The sequence below is a fragment of the Cynoglossus semilaevis genome, chromosome 14 (assembly GCF_000523025.1).
Source record: "Cynoglossus semilaevis isolate Cse_v1.0 chromosome 14, Cse_v1.0, whole genome shotgun sequence".
Taxonomy (NCBI): domain Eukaryota; kingdom Metazoa; phylum Chordata; class Actinopteri; order Pleuronectiformes; family Cynoglossidae; genus Cynoglossus; species Cynoglossus semilaevis.
This window is the reverse complement of record NC_024320.1, coordinates 18,603,689-18,624,097: the sequence shown is the minus strand read 5'-3', so window position 1 is coordinate 18,624,097 and position 20,409 is coordinate 18,603,689. Positions and strand designations below refer to the sequence as shown.

Here is a 20,409-nt window from a genome sequence, read left to right as displayed (position 1 = left end):
AGTAGTAAGTTTTGTGAGATGTGGCTATGCTAATTCTGCTTAAACCACCTGCTTCCTCTTTAATTGATTTGAATGCTTAATCGTAATTTTTTAAGTCCTATTTTTTAAGACCTATTGTCTATTTTGCGAAATAAACCAATTAATGTATCAATTAGTTTAAAGGAAGACTGGAGTTTAAAGTTACATTCTTCCCTGAGAAATCTTGCATGCTACACCACTATATAGATTTCAATCAGTATTCAATACACATAAGAACTAACACGTGTTTTACTATGTTATTTCAAAAACACAACAAAGAACATCTTCTGGTTCCCTTCCCTTCAGGGGTCAAACATAGGTGTTTATATATTAATAACAATTCTGCGGTGTTGTTTTTATGTCAGTAGTATTACTAGCAATTCTCCAGTGTTGTTGTGTCAGGGCGCCATTGTCACCTAAGGTTATAGCAGTTGTATTGATGACAATTTGATTGAAATTTATAACTAAGGCAGGTGTGTTAAATCGAAAGGTCATAAACTCAACTGCACTTTTACTTAAGCAGCTATGACACAGCCACGTCAAATGAGTATCGAGAGCGAAACAGCCTTGGCTAACACATAGCCACAAACGCTGTGTAAATGTCAACCCTGTATAACAACACTACTTTTATTAAACGACGGACTGAGTGCGGGCGCTCAGTGTGAGGGGGGATTTATATTTTTAAAAGCTGTCCTCTGCCTAACTACCTAAAACATTTGGCCTCTCAGTGAAACTTTGTTAGGGAATAAAATTACGAGTTCAGCTAAGAATGGTGACTGACAGCTGAAGCACCCAATCACATTCATTGAACTAACCCTTAACATTCCAAGCCTGTCTGAGAAAGCCAATTGACGATCACGGGGCGGGGACTTGGAGGTTTCATGTTAGATGGGGTTACTGAGGCCCAAATCTCGGGGTGGCAAATACTAATCAGCAAAGAAAATTAACGAAGGTGACGTATCGCTGACCACTGCGCCGGGATGCACCAAACAGCGCAATTTTAACAGAAACAATTCCGGAAGCCAGAGGACTCTCGGTGCCATGTAAACAACACTTATTCCCTCAGTGAAATGGACATGTTAGGGAGGGAACACAGTCAAGGAAAAACACCGGTGTAAACACTGTGAACAGTAAAGTACTTCTTACCCAGAAATTTTCTATGAAGTAAGGCGTTATCATCTTGTTGTATTCCTCTTCGCCACAACTCTTTAACCCGGCTGTATTGCAACTTCCGAAGCGTAAATCATCCACCGTCCTCCCCCCGTTTCTGTTGTATCTGCCTTTCCTCGTATTCCTCTTCTCCCCTTTCTTCTCCCTCCCCACGTAGAGACTCCACCTCCACCCGATAGCTGTGCTGCGCCTCGCTCTTTCTCTGTAATTTTACTGAATGTGCTGCGGAACAGTGAGTCCAAGCACATACTAAAGGAATTAAAATAAAACAAATGTTTAAAAAAAAACATTTATATATACCCAACCCCAAACTGCAACAAATCCAATGTTTATTCAAATTAAGCAGTTTCAGTGTTTTGGGCTAAACTGTAAACACACCTTTAGCAATGTTCTGTTCAAGTGGGTCAGTTAGCATAGCTTTATTTATTCGGCAGCACATACAGACGTTTTCTGCTATAAATTTGTACATTTGTAAAGATTCCAATAAGAAAACAAAAAGAATATTTTATCTTTCACCATATATTTTATGTTATATTTCAATAGAAAGTTAACAAACAAACCTTCACTTTTTCACTTACTATTTATATACTAATATATATTAAAATATGAGGTACACCAGAGGCTTTATATTTTTATTGTAATATACAGTAGAACTACAGTGTGAATATACTACATACAAAATTAATTTAATTTAATTAATTCTCCATTACCCAGGAGCTTTAATGTATAAAAGGAAATAAAAGACCAAGAACTGGAATGATGTAAACAATTTATTGGAACAATGTACAGACTCAAGCAATGATAACCAGTCACACTCACTATATCATCTTACAAATATTACAAAATTACTACAGTACAATATAGATTCTTTGCATGATCCAAAATATTTGGTGGCCCCAAAAAGTATTAATTTTAAAATTCAGCAGCTTATTAAAAAAACCTCAAACCATATCTATCAAAATGACACTTTTGCTTTTATCAGCAAAAAAAGATGAAGGCAGATAGTCCAATCAGTCTGAAGGCTAAGAGAGAACACAGGAGTTCGTTGAGTAGACATTCCTCATTATCAGTGGGTGCTTTATAAAATACAAATTTTAAGATAAAGCTCTATAGAAAGTCAGACGTGTTCGCAGACATCATGGATACAACATGACGCCCATAAGTTGTCAACCTATCTCTTACTTTAAGTACAGTAGGAGTTACGCAGTTAAATACCGTATACTGTATTTGCCTTCAAGGCATTGTGTACACATTTTACTAAACATTAATAAAGGTTTGACAACAACAATTTTAATAAAAATGGCAAAAATGTTTCCAAATTATCGTTTTCTCCTGCGTTTTGAGTTGTAGCAATAGTCTGAAAGCTAGCTGCGCTGCACACGTATATAACACCAAAGTCAATCAACACCCAAGGTTATCCATTTTCATACGTATAACGGGCAGGAGACAAATCTTTAGCTTAATGAGACATGAGTAAAGCCACACATGATGCCGGAGGGGAGAGGGGGTAATGAAAACAATTAACACTGAACACAGACATCCTGAGGTTTACACATAGGTTTACACAGATTCAAGTAGTTCAACACAATTACGATGTATAGCAGCAGTCAAGTCAGAAATACAGCACAGCAGGTTCAGGGATCATTGTAAGTGTGTGTGTGTTCTTTTTTTTTTAACGACCAGATTTCAGACTGTGTTACCCCATTGCTTTAGCATGCTGAACAGCTGGAATGTGACAGACAACCATCAGATCAAACACAAAATGATGTGGCACATGTACATATTTGCCTCTGTATTCCATGATGCATTAAATTCCCTGTTTTAGACCATTTGTCTAAACCTGTTTCACATTGTTTACATTTATTTTGAGATGCTCAACTATTCTAATTATTTCTTTTTTAAATCAAGAATGACATTACCCAATAATTATTGCATTAGATAAATACATTTTGGCAGCTCTATTTCATTAATCATCTATGTCAACTATAAGGTTATAGTCTTAAGGATTTGGATAGACAGTTAATTTCAAGCTCTTGCATTTTTAATTTTTAAGTGCATGGCATGTGCATCATAAAAGGATTAAATACTGCAGTTATTACTCTGGCCTGCAGAGGAGAAAGGAAAACGACTGGCTGGGCATTAAAATGATACGATTAAAAAAAATCCTCCCTGTCAAACCCATCATGGAATACATTCAGCCTTTCCAAAAACAAAACATTCACACATGTTCTTAAATATTACAGCGCAAAAACAAACGGACATCCACATTGTAGTTTCACAGTTTTTAGAATTATACATCCAGCTTTGGGGTAAAAGTTAAGGGAGTACACTTCAATAGGATTCACTGTAGGACTGTACCAGCGTTGCAAATCCTAAAATGGCTACTATGCACAGCTGTATGTAACTTTTGAAAGGTTAAATCGAAGATTCCCCTCCCTCCCGTTATCCCCTTCCCACACTAGGTCGCGCTGCAAGAGGCCACCAACATGCAAGAGACATACAGCATCCAAGTACCCCACAAAACACCACCACCCATAACATTACACAGTCATCCTCCAAAACATGCTTTGAGCACAAGAATTTAAACAACCCATAACAAAAGTTAAGTACATTCAGAAATAAACATAATCAATATTGAGGTGACAGGGTCTGGGGTTCTGACAGCCAAACAGTCACTATATTCACTTGGACAGGTTTAGTGTTGTTGTGATTAAAAAAAAAAAACACAAACGAAAGAGGAGCGAGTCACAGGACGTCAGCCTGTCTGCTTCTCCTTCGTCTCTCTCTTCATGAGGCTCAGATACTAAAAAGAATAGTGTGCATTTAAAGCTTTGATACGAATATCTGTGTCACACCCACATCCATCACAAGACCAGACAGGGATTTTTACTGCACTGTCAAATCACAGCCCAGACTTTTACACTTCTCCTAAGGCCGGTATATTAACCCAGTCATCGTTCTCTACAGCTGACGGCTGTAATTATCTAAACGAGGGATTTTTTTTAAAAAAAAAGAACTGTAAATTGATAAATGTACAGGATGGAAAAATGAACCTTCTCGGGGGTAATGATGGCTGTAAAACTCAACACATATCACTAATTATTAACCACTTTTCACAATGATACAAGCATGCTACCTACTCCCAGAAGAGGAAAAAAAATCTCCAGTGACATAAATATCAGCCATCGCTGAAATCAAATGACAACTCCACACGTGATACCTTAAACGCCATGTAACGCCAGTATAAGAGTCGTACTTTTATTTTAGCTGCTGGTCATGAGCGTTTTAGCTACACTTATTATCGTTTAATAAACTTCCAACATCTCTTTAAGGTGAACTTCTTCTGCTCCAATGATAAAAATGCATTGTCTTTAAACTACAACATTTCATTTACCCATGCTGACAAGGTCGTGGAGACCACTTCCTGTATAACTCTTTCACAATAAAAGGAAACTCATCTTTTAGCCAAATTTAAAAGCAAATATCTGATACAGAGTTTTACATCCTATACTCCCTATTTGCTTATGTATGAGTGTGGGGAAGAAATAGGGAGAGAAAAAAAATCATGTGAGAAATGTCATTATTTCTAAGAAAGATGTGATTATGTTTTCCTCCCTTGATTAGGTTGTTCTGCTTGTCCCTTTACCCCTTTTTGCCTGTGCACTGGGGCTTTGAGCACTGCAGCTACCACCTCCCTCCCACCCTGTCCACCAGGTCGAAGAAGGGTCCGCACCCCTTCCCTCCCCTGAGCAGGCAGACCCTCCCACCAGTAAAGGGTAACGTGATCCCTGGGTATAAGAGGTTCCCTATTTTACTTCCCAAAGTGAAAAACCACCTGGAAAAGACAGAGAGAGAGCGAGAGAGAGAGACAGAGAGAGAGACAGAGAGAGAGACAGAGAGAGAGACAGAGAGAGAGACAGAGAGAGAGACAGAGAGAGAGACAGAGAGAGAGACAGAGAGAGAGACAGAGAGAGAGAGAGAGAGAGACAGAGAGAGAGACAGAGAGAGAGACAGAGAGAGAGACAGAGAGAGAGACAGAGAGAGAGAGAGAGATCTTTAACGAACAATATTTGCACTTTTTGTTCATTTGAATAACAGTAGAGCAGAAACTGACCCCGGCGATGAGGCTCACTGCTGCAGGAACAGTTACACCCCATAACAGGTTGCCAGCCTCTCCTTCAGTGGCATGGGGAACTGATCTGAGAATCGGTTCCAGTTTTCATCTCCAACCTGGTTTTTGAACCCATGGAGAATCTGAAAATAAAACACCAGTACAAGTTCAGACCATGTTGTATTTAATGGCTATTTTAATCTGAACTTGTAAATATAAGGCAGGGATTCCCAACCAGGTGGTGACCAGGACTGGGCTGTACACCATTTGGTACAGTAAAAAAAAAAAAGCTTTTTTTTTTTAGCATTTCATCTTCTCAGTCACAGCTGATAACTTCAGCACTGGTGAGTAAAAAAACAAACCTCACTAGAGACGTCTTAAAAAAATGGGAAAGATCCAATAATGGACAGCAGAGGGCTCAAAAACTGCCACAAAAATGAAAGCTGTATTTCAAAATAATACATGAATAGTCATAAAATGAAAGAGGGTCATATAAAATAATACATATTTGCATTACATAGGTAATGTTACTCTACACCAGGGGTCACCAACGTGTTGCCTGGGAGCACTGGGACACATAGTGTCTACTATTGTATGTCCCAGAACTTACTATTATTAGTATTATTATTATTATTATTATTATTATTATTATTATTATTATTATTGAAGGAAGTCTGTATCAAACTCTTTGTATTATTAAGTGCCTTTAAATTAGCCCTCAGTTTCAGAAAGGTTGGTCACCCCTGCGCTACACTATGACAAAGTACAGTTCATGTACACAACTATCCACTAGGGGGCAGATGGAAACGCTTCATGAGTAAAAGAATAAATACATATATAATAAAACTGAGACATAATCATTTTCTGAAATACCTGGCAACACCAAATACAGTCCTGTCCTCTTTTTAATAACTTGGCCGTTACCTTGTAGAACATGTCTCTGAGATCCTCCTTTGGATTTACCCAGGAGGCCACTGCATCACAGAAGAATATAAAGTCCTGTTTCACAGAGACAGAGACACGGTGAGGCAACGTCAAGGGTTCTAGGCCCAGTTAAGGTCATAACCAGTGGATCTCACCTGCACGACACCTCCTGGATTCACACTGATCATCGTGCAAATTCCTCTGAATGCAGAATCTTTCTCCTCATTGTCTCTGATATTTCGTAGAGAGGAGCACCTGACGACAGGGACAGGCCAGTTTAACACAGGACACACCAAGAGCCATTAAATCAAGTATAGTGACTAACACTACTACACACACAGTGATTCATTTTTAATTGTATGTGCCAGTATTAAAGTAAGAATTCTAATTTTCATTATCTCCTCAGCAGTAACTACATACAGTATAACATTCTACAAATGTTTCCATGGCAATAGGTCAAATACATGTAGATAATATGATTAAAACAAACCTTTTACATATTTATTTAATACAATTCTATTGTAAAGTCTGAAACTCTGTGGCCTAAGCAGTGTGTTCATTAAATCCCCACCTATAGCACCTTGAAAGTAAAGATAATTTTTAAAGGATTGAGTGGAAGATTGGGGGGGGAACTATGGGACAGGCACATGCAGCTGGGTGACTAGGAAATGAGAGAGGGATCAAGGAATTGCTCCTTTGCAGCAAAGGCTGTGTCCCTTCTCTGTTGTTGAACCAGCAGGCATGTGACACTCTGTGTCTGTTCCCATGCATCTTTAAGTTGTTAGCGACAATTTACAATGACAAAAATAGAACTTAAACAAATCAATGTATAAATACATGAAGGTGCTACGGAGGCATAAAGAAAAAATAAAACCACAAATAGGACCTAAAAGAGGACAGGGTTAGTCACATGGTTGGCAATGTTTACAAACTCAGAAGAAAAGGAAAAACTGAGAGAGAGAGAGAGAGTGAGAAGAGGAGGAGGAAGAGGAGGAGCAGGAGAGGGAGCAACAGGAGACAGCGAGAGGACAGTGAGTGCAGAGAGCAGATGAATTAAATAAAAGATTGAATAATACACACCAGGGTCTTATAAACTGCTGTAGCATGGGTGCCACCTCTTGAGGACAAACGTAACCAAGACGACCAATTGTTATTGCTAAGGTAACGCAATCACGGTTACACACCACCAAACGCCAACCAAGACATGAGCAATGAGGAGGGGGAGGAGAAAAATAAAGAAAAAACAAACAACTCAGAGACATAAATCAACAGAATCTGTGTATGATAATAAACAGAAGATTTCACTCGTGTTGATTATTACTGCCCCTTCAGTCGTGAGGAGGAATGTAAAATATGACAGTCTAAAAAACACATACAACACGTTTAAGGGAGAACACATTGACAACTTTGACAGGACATTTATAGAAAAAAAGTAAAAACAAAGGCATCTGCTTTGAGAAATTACAGTAGCGTTAACAATAATCTGTCAGAAAACTTGATTTAAAATCTGAAGGTAATGCTTAAGTATGAAATTGGCTTTAGATTCACTTGAGATTTCTCCCTTAAACTCACAAATGTTAATTATCAATACAAAACAGAATATTTCTTTTCTCTCCTTTTGTTTTTTTTTTTTGTTTTTTTTTTTGCTGTTCTTTTGAAAAAGAAATGACAAAATTACTCCAAGTCAACTACATGGAGGGAGACTAGTATCCAGCACAGCAGGTTCTTATGAGGCAGAGAAGAGGGAGGACCTAAGTTTAAGAGACACAAAACTATGCAACATTCTCATTAACAAACAGGCATTTATGAACAGTCCAATGACACATGCAGAAAGCAGATGGTATGTTCATTAGAGTAAAGTTCAGTGCAGGATCGGAGGATTAGATTTTAAAAATCGCAAGCGAAAAAAAAAATTTGAAAATCAAACCCAATCATTATTACTGTCCTGCCAACTACAGTACAATGTTACATAAAGATGTCAGACAGAATTCTTATCATAAAGTTGCCAGCTACAGCAATCTTTGACGGCAGACGTTGTACATGAAAATGTCCTTTATTTATTCTTACACTTTAGCGTTTTTGACGTGTTTTCAATTTTTTTTTTCCAACCAAAATGAATTCTTTGTTAGTCGTTGAATCAGGTATCCTGCACCAAACGTTTGCCATTCTTAACAACATTTAACATCTATTAGCAGATATGCATTCACATTTAAAGAACAGTAAATCAAAGCAACAAATAAACTGACAGCAAACAAAGAGGAACACATCTACGTCTCTATCTCTCTCTCTCTCTCTCTATTCTCTCTAATCAGGACAGGTTACACTTCACCCTCGCATGCATTAAGACTTCTTGATTTAGAATGTTAGGAATTTGCAATTTGATAAGTGTAAACAAGAGCAGAGGGTGACCTTTCTTTGGAAGAGTGCTCTGGACTGCGTGCTCTGACTCTGATCAGTTTCATGTTCTCTTATTCATTAGGGGCTAGTTATAGTTCAACAAGTATGTCTAAAAGTCTTCATAAGTAACTATGTGTGGCTGGGAATATCTCTGACACAGTGACTGTGTGTCATCTTCTGACATGGCAGAATTCTATCTCACCCACAGGTGCACGGTCGGACCACGTTGGTTTAATCCAAGCCTGGTCACTTACACAGCTCGTTTGAGTCAACGATGCCAGGAATTTTACACCAAGGCTTACCCGGGGGTTTCATTTCAGACTGCATGCTGCCAGTGAGTAAATGAGCAGATAAAATATTTGACATACTTTAACTCCGTTGAAACCAGCCAAACCTGTAAGGCCAAAGGCTTGGTGAGGGCGAAACAGGCACCAGAGGTGAGTGTGCTGAGGTGCTGGCTCAATGGACCTGAGTGTGAGTGAGTACCGCCCTGTCTATGTGGTGACCAGGCTGGCTAGCTCAGCACTGCCACCAAGTGGTACCTGTGTTTTCCAGCAGAGTCTTTGGAGTATTGGGCCTGTTAATGATCTCTACAAGCTGGTGCAGCACCATGGAAATATATGGCTGCATTTCAGGCCCTGAGTGTGTAGGAAGGAACGGTGGAGAGAAATCTGTCAATCACACACTCAACGCACTGCATTTACATCGATATACAGTAAGGTATTAAAAAAAAAAAAAGTCTGGGGTGCACGATATATAATTTTTTTTAACCAATACAAATAACTAAAAATTAGCTGGTCCTTACAGTAAGGTATTAATAAAAATATTTTAAGAATATTGATAGGACATTTTTTATATATGGAACTTAGTGATAACAAAAGCTGAGATGCAGGTCTGGCCAGTATGTAAACAAACTACATCTAATCAAGGATTACAAAAATGTACCATAACTTAACATAACCCAATACAGGAATTTACAGTGTCCCTTCCTGCTTTGGAAGCTTTGTTTCCAGTGCATTAGCAAAATCTTTATTAGTTCACAGGATTGTTCAATTTTTGACCACAAAAAACACTGGTCATCAAAAACTATTTGGTCTCTAATCTTATATGATATATTGTCTTGGTCTTTTTTTCTATCTCTGTTGAACTTTTTAACTTTTTTGTGCCAACACTGAATAGAAATAGCCATGCTCCTTGTTTTTAGCCTCCATGCTAGCTGCTACTACTGTGGCTACGGCTGCTTCACACTCACTTTTAAACATTTATTAAATGTCTTGAGTTGGAACAGGTGGTTTTTTTCCCTCTTCTAACATTTTGGTCGAGCACACAATGTAAATTGCAGTGGTGCCATCCTCTGACAGGGTAAAACCAGCAAAGACATGTCGTGTTAGCACCGGTTAGCTTTTTTTTTTAGCCTGTACGCTTTTTCTACAAAGTCAATTGCAGTGCAGGTGTAGAAACTTTTCTCCATTTCTCAGTCAAAATACTGCCTTGAATTACACTTTCCACAGACTGTCGTGTGATAATATCACGCACCCCTAATAATGTCACATAGAAATAAGGTTTAAAAGTGAAGCACTCACCCATTTGAACAGCTATCTCTCCAATTGCCCATGTCGCATTGTTGCACACAGATATTAACTCTGGATTTAAATTAGTACCCAGTATGGGCATAAAATCAGCTGGAAGGAGGACAGGGTGTTAATAAGGCAGTAACTAGAAACCGTTGTTCAAATTAATGTTTCATTTTGAAAGGACGTACCGATACATGATTTGACATGCTGGAAACAAGCCTTAGTCAGATCTCCCAGAAGAGCAAAGGAACTCTGACGAACCTCCGGCATTTTGTCCTGAACATATGGAGACATTGACAAATGGTCAATAAAGAAGGGTCGTGGTCAGTTTTTACAACCGGCGATGTGTCACTCACTGACAGCTTATCACCTGCATGCACTGATACATGAGAGTGAGGATGTTGCTCCTAGCAACCAGCTGCTCAATGGTTCCTCCTAAGCCTTCAGCAAGTCCACTGAGAAGATCCAGTGCCACGATCATGAAGTCTTTGTCAGGAGCCTCGTACTGGTCTGGCTGCGACTGGTGAAGCTAAAACATCAAACCAGTAAATCATACTTAATATAATTAATTTCACATTAACACTATCAGTACATTTCTGCCCTAATACTACATTTTAAAATTGAATCTATTCTGTGTTTGGCAATAATGAGCATTGCGCTGTCAACTCCTGGCCTGCAGGTGGTGCTAAGTAGACATTGATGATTCAAGTGTGCAGATTCTACATCATTTTATATAAATGCACTGTTATCTGGTCAAAACGTTAGTTTCAACAAAGAATAAGAAAAACATTTAGGGTTTTGTAAGTACTGCAGGATTTAATGAAATACAATCTAATCTAAATAAATATAAACACTAAAATATGAGGGTATATTTGCAAAATTTAGTGGGTTGTGTTTAATTTCTCACAACAAAAACGATGTTCATATTTTTTATTCATTTCAAATTAATTATAAAGTAATTCAATAATTTTCTATTTTGTATATTTGTGTGTTTATATATTTTATTTGATTTACTTTTTTCTATTTTTACTTATCAAGAGCAAATTGCCCTTGATGTGAAATTTAGGGTAAAATAAATGTGTGTGGTATGAAGTTTTTGTTAATTAAGGTATTTTAGTGAAATTTAGGGTAAAATAAATGTGTGGTATGAAGTTTTTAATAATTACGGTATTTTAAAAATATATATATTATTCTTATTATTATAACTATATGTGAGATGGACGATGTTGTGTAAGAGTTAACATGTGTTGTGTATATATTTAACGTGTGTTCTCACCATGGCCTGAGCTAGTGTTTTCTGCACCAGGTTCACGCAGCGTTGGTACACAGGTTCACAGTAGGGCAGGAAGCCACTCTGCAGGGCAGTGGCCACTGATGACAGACACTGAGAAACAAAGGTGAAGCGAAAACATTGTCAAGTGTCTATTTTTCATGACATGAATTGAGACTGAAAATCACACAAACTCACTTCCAATAGAGGGAAAAGATCTTTGTCCTCGTCTTTTAGCTGGTTCCATTTTTGAATCAACGGCGGCATCAACATCTGGATGTACTCCTGAGGAATGAAAACTCCTTATTAGCCCTCAGACAGACCAGATACATTCATAGATACAAAATGTATTTATTAAAAAGTATGTGTGTTGATTTAACATTTTCACATACCGGTTTATTCAGATGGTGTCCCACTGAGTCTGCTAACGTTCCTATGGCATCGTAAAGAATAAGCAGATTTTTATGCTGGTACTTGCTGAACGCAAACACCAACGTGTCCAGGATGAAGGCCAGGTAAGGTACCAGCTCTGTGCAGGCCTCCTCCTCTAATGTGGCAAAGGCACTGGTCCAAGGAAAGATTGTGGAGAATGAAGATAAGGTTTAACACCACGAAGGGGAGCAGAGGAAGGTCAGGACAACAACAGAAAAACATGTATGTATGTAGTTCATCTCCCACAGGAGCAAATGCAAATTTGTTCATAACTGATGCAAATGCAGTGTAGGTCTATTACTGTGGTGATGGAGGACAGGGTTTATAAGAGTGTTTATTTATTTAAGACTTCGTCAAAGGAATTCTTTTCAAAGATGAAGATAGATAAAAAAAAATTAAAGAGAAAATAGAAAGGAGGAACAAATGAGGTCGAGAGCTAATCAGAGTTTGTTGGTTAGGGGGTGGGTCATCCAAACAAAGATATCCAATCATAACCAATGTTTGTACGGCAGTAAGATAAACAAAGACAGTATGAAGCCAGGGGAGATCAGGTTCATTTGTAAAAAATAACCAGACAAAAACATCTCTGGTAGGATTCACACATATATGATGTGATCAAGATAAAAAAAAAAAAATTGTACTATATTGATCCCATATTTGGGAAATTGTTGTGTTAGCAGTAGATATGCTTAGAACAGGCTGCCCTTTAGCAAGCACCAAGCATGTGGTTCCTGTGGAAAACGAACCCAGGACCCTCTGCTTCCAAGGCAGGCGTGCGAACCACTACACTATGGAACCGACCATATATGAACTATATGGAGTCAAATTTGTCAACAGTTTCATATTACTCCGTGGGTCTATGTATATGAAAATTAATAACATTAAACTGAATTATTTGTTGTAAGACAATATAACAACAAGGATGGCTCAATCCGATACTCAGGATCGGTATCAGTCCGATATTGGTCATAATTTCAGGATCGGATATTGAAAAAAAATAAAAATACAGCCCGTCCATCCCATACCTAAGCCCAAATGCTCAACTTAAATTGCAGACACGCCACAAACAGGGACGCTATCGCCTTAGCAACAGCAGCCTGTGGCATAAAGAAGGCATCGGATTGATATCGGTTTTGGCAGAAACTCCAAATTGTAGTATCAGACATGAAAAAGTAGTACTGAACACAGTAACTAAGCAAATTCTATTAACATGAAAATATTACACATTGCACTTAAATCTACTCAAATAAATTTGATATTTCATTGGGGAAAACTGTTTTAAATTCAAAACAGTTTTTTTGACTGAATTGGGACAACGTCACAATACGCTGTAAAAACAAACGTGTTTTTCTTTACCTGCAGGCTGCCTCCTGTACACGCTTGTTGCTGTCCAGAATTCGTTTGAGCAGCTCTTCCATGAGGGGCTTCAGGTAAGTATCCGGGGGCTGACTGACCACCCAGTGGGCATAGCGGCTCAGCGTCCAGCATGTGATCGAACGCACCAGGGCCTTCTTGTCGGACAAACACAGGATGAGGTGGGGAATGAGCTCAGGCAGGTACTGGATCATGCCCTGCATGCAGCCTAGGAGCAGAGGGACAACACTGTTAATGAAGTTATGAATTTTTTTTGTATTATTATTTTCCATAAACCACATCCTGTTTGCTTACCTTCAGCTATGGCCCCCAACACGAGGATGCCAGACTCCTTGACCACCCACTCTGGATGGAAGAGCAGTTCCTTGAGGAGGGGCAGAATGTGTAGCAGGAGATCGTCCCTGAACACGTTGGCCAACACGTCCAACGCCGCTGCTGAACACTTACCTATCGTTGGAGGAAAACGGAGAGACAAACACACAAACAAAGGTGCGAGTGTGCAGAAAAACACAAAACAAAATGATAAAAAAAAATGGAAACAAGGTTATAAAATATGTATCTAAACTTTCTCTTATGCGTTAAGAGAAGACTCACGTAGGTTCCAGTCAGAAATCGTATCATCGTCATTCAGTTCGTCATCGTCATCCTCGTCGTCCTCGATGCCGTCGCCCTCGTGCTGCTGAGCCACTGTGCGAGACCGGTGAAAGCGTGGACGGATGTCCTGCTCGTTGTCAGGAATGGCCTCGTCTTCTTCGATGTCGCCCTGGAGACAATTTACAACGAAAAAAAATTCAAATGTAACATTGCATAAATTGACACGTGATATAACATCACCATCATGCATTCATTAAAATCATCATCATCGTCAGTCACACCTGTAGGTGAAATCCTGTGAAGCTAATCTTAACATCCTGATCACAAAAACACCTTCACTGAACCGCGACTCATGCTGACACACTGTGTAACTCACCGGGTGCAGTGACGGACACAAATAGACTCCACAAACTGACCTTGAGCAGGATGATGTCAATCTCCGAGTACTTCATCCCGTTGACAAGCACCGGAATCAGCCTGGAGCAGGAAATTACAAAAACAAAGGGCAAGGACAGGTCAAAGGTCACGAGTTGACGCTCACATTTGATTCCTGCGTTGGTAGGTTTTTTTATACAAGTGTGTGACAGATATCAACAGCAAAGGTTCTTAATCAGCAGTCCTGGTGGAGGAAGAGTGATTCATGGCCCAGCTGTCGAGGCTGTTGTGAATCATCATCAGTTTTTTAAATTAATTTTGGGACATACACACACACACAGCACCGGCAGCATTTTCACTGGTTCATGCTCAGCTAACAAAATCATTTTTAACCTTTATGAGTCCAAAGACTTCACATTTGCACAGCAACTTTTTGTTACTTTTTAACTGTAGTTGTTGTTCATCTCAGGGTGTCGTAAGGATGTGATTGCAGCTCCTTCAATTGGCTAAATGTCTGACAGACATGGGAATATTTTTTTTTTTGTTCTTCAACACGTGGTTTGACTTTTTGGTGGATTAAACAACTTAAAAAATGTTTGGTCCACAGTTATTTCCATCAATTAAAATGTCTTGTGAAGACAGAGAGTGTGTATGTGGGTATGTGTGTGTGTTCTTACTGGGATAGGTGTCCACACAGCACTTCCTTACACACTGGCTGCTCAGCCAACGTCAGCCAAAATTCACAAGCCTCCAGGGCAACATTTTCATCGTGGTCCTGAGTCCTCAGTAACATGTACTGTGATGGATTTAAAACAAATCAATAGTAGTAGTACTGCAGAGAGTATGCTTTCATTATTTTATATATATAGATACGCACACATACATATATATACATATACTGTATATATACATATACTGTATATGCACATACATACATATGCTAAATGCTATGCTAAAATGTTTCCCAGTCTAAGTACTGTATGTGACTTGTTGGAAGTGAAAATAATTTCTTTCTTTTAAGATCAAAATGAAATGTTTATTCTGTATTCTTACTCACCTCAATAATGTTGTGCATGTGTGGCAGCAGACGGTCCAGGCGGACCTCCAGCAGCATGACCAGAGCTCTGCACACATTCTTTCTAACCTCGGATTCCTCATCTGTTGCCAGGGCAAACAGGTTCTGCAGAACCACAGAAAAATGATATCCTAATAAATCCAATTATACAATAATTAAACAAGGTTGGCCAATGTTGGTTAACCAAACATGCAGTATGAAGTTACTGTGATGTAAGCCCTTCTGTCATGTGACCTCTGCTCAGTTTCTTTGTTGACTTACGGATCATACAGTACGTTGTAATGTTCAATAACAATGTTAGACAGGTTGTCTTTGAGATACAATCGCACGCAACACTGAAAGATGGAGTTCTGAGTTGATACCAAGTAAATATGGATCCAGTATCAATGGTATTGTTTTTGATACATTTTTATAAAATTAGGTGGTTGTTTACAATTTGGTTAATTTGGGCTGACTTTTTATTTATGTCATTATTATGATTAATCTTATATATCTATAACAATTTCTTTATTTGTGCACTTTTGTTCTGGATTCCATTTAAAATAATGCTGGAAATGATGCAGAAGTCTTCAGACTTAATGCAGGATATGTCGAGAAATGGCTTTGTTATCGTCACATTTCCTGAAAACTGTCTTGGAACTTTTTGACCTGCCTTCTATTTGAACCATTCCGACTGTATCCTAACAAAAAACTGAAAAAAATTATATAAATATTGAGATAGAAAAAAAAACAACTCTTTTTTACAGAAACCATTCAGTGTGTTTTTTGAATGTTTTGACTGAAGCTTGTGCAGCGATCGAGGACATGAACCTCAAAGACACTGTTGGTGCAGCAGCTCAGAGTGTCTGCAGAATCATCCGACTCATCCGTGATCGCGTGTGAACTGTGTAAAGACTTGCCTCAATGAAAGAGTCGATGTGCAGCATGAGAGCCTGAGTCCTGCTGATGATGAACTGATTGACGCAGGCGATGGCATGAGACCTGTAACACAATAAGCAGCACTTAAGAGTCGCGGCCGCCTGTTTGCCTCACATGCTGCTCTCTGAGAATGCCGCCTCTGTCTCTCTGCGCTGCTCTGACCTCACTGGTCCGAACATAAGAGCAAATATTTTCATGGCAAACAGAGTGGTTACATCAAAGCAGAGTTGAAATATGACGCAGCGGAAAAAAAAGAAAACACCGTGTGGAATAACAAGTTGTTGACCAATGATTCAGCAAGAGAATATTGACCACCAAATGGTCGACTTGTGACGTGTGATGGGTTTAAAAGCATAATTATGTCACGCTAAACACCAGAGTGTGACCGTTTATTACATTATAACAAAAGGAAAACTTAAGAATACTGACATTTTCTTAAACAAGGTAAGGTTGGATGGAGGCTAACATTTTAACAACCTCGGTCGTAGAGAAGCAGCGCTAAAGACGGAGAGCAACACAATGACTCAGAAAAATACACAAAGAGAGGAATTACAGCTCCATCTTTCATCATTCATTTGCTCTGTCTGATCATGTTGTTGCCCCATAAATATTACATATTTGGGTCAAAGACAATACCTGTGTCCAAGGGCCAGATTTGACCCAGAGGGGCAGATACAATTTATATAGTAAACATTCAATTTATATACAGTGGAACCTCGAGATACGAGCGTCCGACATTCGAGCGTTTCAAGATACGAGCAAGCCTTTGAGCAAATTTTTGCTTTGAGATAAGAGTAAAGATTCGAGATACAAACACGCTTACAGGCGCCGACGCCATGTGGCCGAGCACTCGGAGCAGCCCACGCCTTCCGTAAGCATCGCTTCTGTACGTAGCGTTATCTACAAGACTTTCTTTCTATTTTGTGCATTATTCTTCATAATAGTGATGAGTCCTAAGGAAGAATGAGTGGTAGGGATGGTAGTGAGTCGCGTGGTGCCCGCGTGAGTGATTGAGCACGCATGTATGATCGCAGTTATCGCATTGTTATTAGCACTATTAGCATTATGCTCAAATCTCGAGGTTCCACTGTACTTCAAAGAACTGTTTAAGTATTTCTTTACAATTACAATAGTGATTAAGAATGTTTTTAATTAAAATTCACATCAAATTCATTTACATGTTTAAGGTGACAGGATATGACACAGTCTTCTACTCTTGATACAAATGGACGGTACCACAGCTGTTTTTTTTTCATACCTGATTTTTGGACTGTTGTGTTTGAAGAACTGTAAGAACTTGGGGATCATGATGTTGAGGGGACGGTCCAGCATGTCACTGTCCAGGATCTCTGCAGAATCTTCACAGATCTTCTGCAGGGCTCCAAACGCACCCTGGTAAAACAGAAAAAAAAAATCAGCCATCTGCATTTCTTAGCAACTGTGGTCACGCCATATCACACACCATATTACACCAAGGTTAACTAGGAGACTGCGTGAACTTTTCACAGCAGCTGTGTCTCACACACCAAGTCTAAAATCTCAGACCTTTCATAAATGGATACAACTAATAATGACTAAGAAACAATAAAATTTAAAAAAAAATAAAATAAAATCACGTTTTTTTAGTCCTTTTTATCCTTCCCATATTTCTCAGGGTTTTATCCTCTCACACAGTCTCAGTCAGTGTTTACACACACACAAATCAAATATTCTTTTTTTTGTCCCCCACCCCTGAATTAATGATAATGATAATTAAGTTTATACTGCAAAAATAAAAGGTAAAGAAAATAGAGAAAAATCAAAGATATTAATGCAGAAAACAATACAATTTTCTCATCAGTCGTGCTGCCACCTCAGTGTTCTGTTGACATTAGAAAACTGTGATTCCAATTGAAAATGAATCACATCAAGTATCAAGTATCGTTCCGACTTCCTGCCGCGGCCTGCCCTACATTCAGTTTCATCAAGAGTCAAGAAAGCAACAATCAAGTTCATCCGGCTCATCCACTGCTGCTGTAATAACCTTCACCCATGATGAATGGCTGCAGACTGCACTGGTCTCAGGGAAACATGCAGTCTGAGAACCACAGACACGAGAAGCTGAGCTGACAGCGCCGCAGCTTAAAACGGGTTACCATGGAAACCGTTCCAGTCGGCATTCTTTTCAGATGACACAAAATGGTCTCAGAAAAAAAAAAATTATTTTTTTTTTGGAGGAGTGTCATGGATTGGCTGAGGATGTGACCCAGGTAGGCTAGGACTGTGTCAAGGTCACAGACACAGTCCAGAGAAATAAATAGATGAATGTCACATGAAGACATAAAGAATAAGAACAGGAATAAATGACTTCTTAATCATAATCTTAACGGTGTTGGCTGCACAAAGAAAGCCATCAACCATCTTAGATATAGCCAGTGTCTCAAAGACAGCACAGGACTGACCTTTAAATTTAAATGCTTTAGTAATCACATATGGACAAAACCATTACCATTTACCTTTTTACACGTTGTTGTTCTAATTTGACCTATGTAAATCCACCACACCTTAATACAACCAATACTAAACACACTCATAGAAGTACAATAAACCAATAAAAAACTAATATTTGATAACATATTTTTTCTAAATACCATATCATAGCTGCACAAAAACAAAAAAAATAGGCGCATGGTGCACAATGTTCTGGCGACAGAACGCTCATCATAATAAACATTTCACAGCAGTGCACTCCACTCACTGAGTGTTAATGGTAGAAATTCCACTGACATTAATAACAGAAATACAAATAGGAACACCGCAGTGAAGACACACAGTGTGGCACGGCCCGACATTCATTTATAATGCTGGGTTAAATACAAATACAGGTCAGGCCATGTTGAGCCACGTTACTGCCAAATGAAGGATCGTGTGGTGCTGTATTTCACACCATTTACCTACAATCAGATTCACTGCTGTTGCAGCCCAACACTTCCTCCATATTATAATGATAAATGTAGACCCAGACCGTGGCTGGAACCAAAAGCATCCGGGAGTAAAGTCTCCTGCACACATGGGCAGACCGTTTGCTTGGAAGATTAATTACTTATAGCTGGAGGTGTAATATCTGAAGAGTAAACTGTGTATTCCCAACAGCTGTTATGGCAGTTCTGAGACTATGAAATATACAACTAATACTTTTGTGTGTAAACGCTAGTCGCAAAAAGTTTTATAAAGATTGTTATATTTTGGTAGATACATATATGAACTTCTATACATGTATATATTTTCAAATATACATACATATATGAACATATATACATGTATATATTTTCAAATATACATTTATATATATATACAGTATATATATATAAATATTTATACAAATACACATATATAGGTATAAAAGCATATACATACATATATACTTATATATAAATATTTAAATATATAAAAATATATACACATATATAGGTATATAGGCATATATGCATATACACATACATAGACACATATATATAAATATATACATAAATATATACATTCATAGTTGCCTTATGATGGCTCTCCATTTTACAGTAAACGATTCAAATCGTGCAGTTGTTCCTGCAGTTTGATAAATAGTAAATAAACAGTGTGTAGCACAGAAACATGGGCAGTTATGAATGTAGGTGTTGGTGTGAGTGTGTCGGGAAAGGGCAGAGAAATGGGAGCGGCAGCCAACCATTCCAGCGACGGTTATGGGTAATCCTCACTTCAAGTGCAACTATGAAAGGTCATTAAACTTGAGACCGTGAGCCGCCAAGATGACGAGCCGGGGGCAAATAGAGAACTGCTTTCAGGCTACAGGACAGCTCTTCAGGAGTGAGGTGTCAGAAACTGACGTGATTTCACACCTGACACACAAACCCTCATTTTGAAGCTTTTTTATATATATATATATACACGTAAATGAACCTCACATGGAACAGCGTCGAACACGACCCTCATCACACCAGTACTACCACTTTTCCAAGCACCATTAATCAGGGCAGTAAAACTGCTTTCAGGCAGAAACTATATTAAGACGTCCACCGACTCCACACTTGGCTTCCAACACACCTGCTGGTGTCTTTTTATAGAGCGGGCAGAGAGGCCTGTGCTGTAGTAGAGAGACTTTCTTCGACTGCCCGTCTCTGGCCATCAACATGACACACCTGCA

General features: G+C 38.8%; 2 protein-coding genes across 9 annotated transcripts in view; both read right to left on the bottom strand.

Annotated features, from left to right (window-relative positions):
* fcho2 (FCH and mu domain containing endocytic adaptor 2) overlaps window positions 1–1,351 on the bottom strand; it is a 33,958-nt gene extending 32,607 nt beyond the window's left edge. For 2 of the 6 annotated variants that reach the window (XM_025062746.1, XM_025062745.1), the window contains exon 1: window positions 1,165–1,350. In XM_025062746.1, coding sequence (XP_024918514.1) covers window positions 1,165–1,197 — 33 coding nt within the window. In that variant the 5' untranslated portion in view covers window positions 1,198–1,350. Of the gene's footprint in view, window positions 1–1,164 lie in introns of all 6 variants that reach the window. The other 4 variants (XM_025062744.1, XM_025062747.1, XM_008325668.2 and 1 more) reach the window with 4 other exon arrangements.
* A 589-nt stretch (window positions 1,352–1,940) lies between these two features.
* Window positions 1,941–20,409, bottom strand: part of tnpo1 (transportin 1) — a 24,774-nt gene continuing 6,305 nt past the window's right edge. For 2 of the 3 annotated variants that reach the window (XM_025062750.1, XM_025062749.1), the window contains exons 6-25: window positions 17,491–17,624; window positions 16,214–16,295; window positions 15,297–15,419; window positions 14,917–15,035; window positions 14,281–14,341; window positions 13,865–14,033; window positions 13,565–13,717; window positions 13,253–13,478; window positions 11,857–12,028; window positions 11,663–11,749; window positions 11,471–11,578; window positions 10,565–10,723; window positions 10,383–10,470; window positions 10,204–10,302; window positions 9,163–9,258; window positions 7,304–7,379; window positions 6,379–6,478; window positions 6,224–6,298; window positions 5,303–5,442; window positions 1,941–5,020 (exon numbers count right to left, since the gene is read on the bottom strand). In XM_025062750.1, the coding sequence (XP_024918518.1) occupies window positions 5,335–5,442; window positions 6,224–6,298; window positions 6,379–6,478; window positions 7,304–7,379; window positions 9,163–9,258; window positions 10,204–10,302; window positions 10,383–10,470; window positions 10,565–10,723; window positions 11,471–11,578; window positions 11,663–11,749; window positions 11,857–12,028; window positions 13,253–13,478; window positions 13,565–13,717; window positions 13,865–14,033; window positions 14,281–14,341; window positions 14,917–15,035; window positions 15,297–15,419; window positions 16,214–16,295; window positions 17,491–17,624 (2,235 nt within the window). In that variant the 3' untranslated portion in view covers window positions 1,941–5,020; window positions 5,303–5,334. Of the gene's footprint in view, window positions 5,021–5,302; window positions 5,443–6,223; window positions 6,299–6,378; window positions 6,479–7,303; window positions 7,380–7,857; window positions 9,259–10,203; window positions 10,303–10,382; window positions 10,471–10,564; window positions 10,724–11,470; window positions 11,579–11,662; window positions 11,750–11,856; window positions 12,029–13,252; window positions 13,479–13,564; window positions 13,718–13,864; window positions 14,034–14,280; window positions 14,342–14,916; window positions 15,036–15,296; window positions 15,420–16,213; window positions 16,296–17,490; window positions 17,625–20,409 lie in introns of those variants that run through there. The other variant, XM_025062751.1, reaches the window with a different exon arrangement.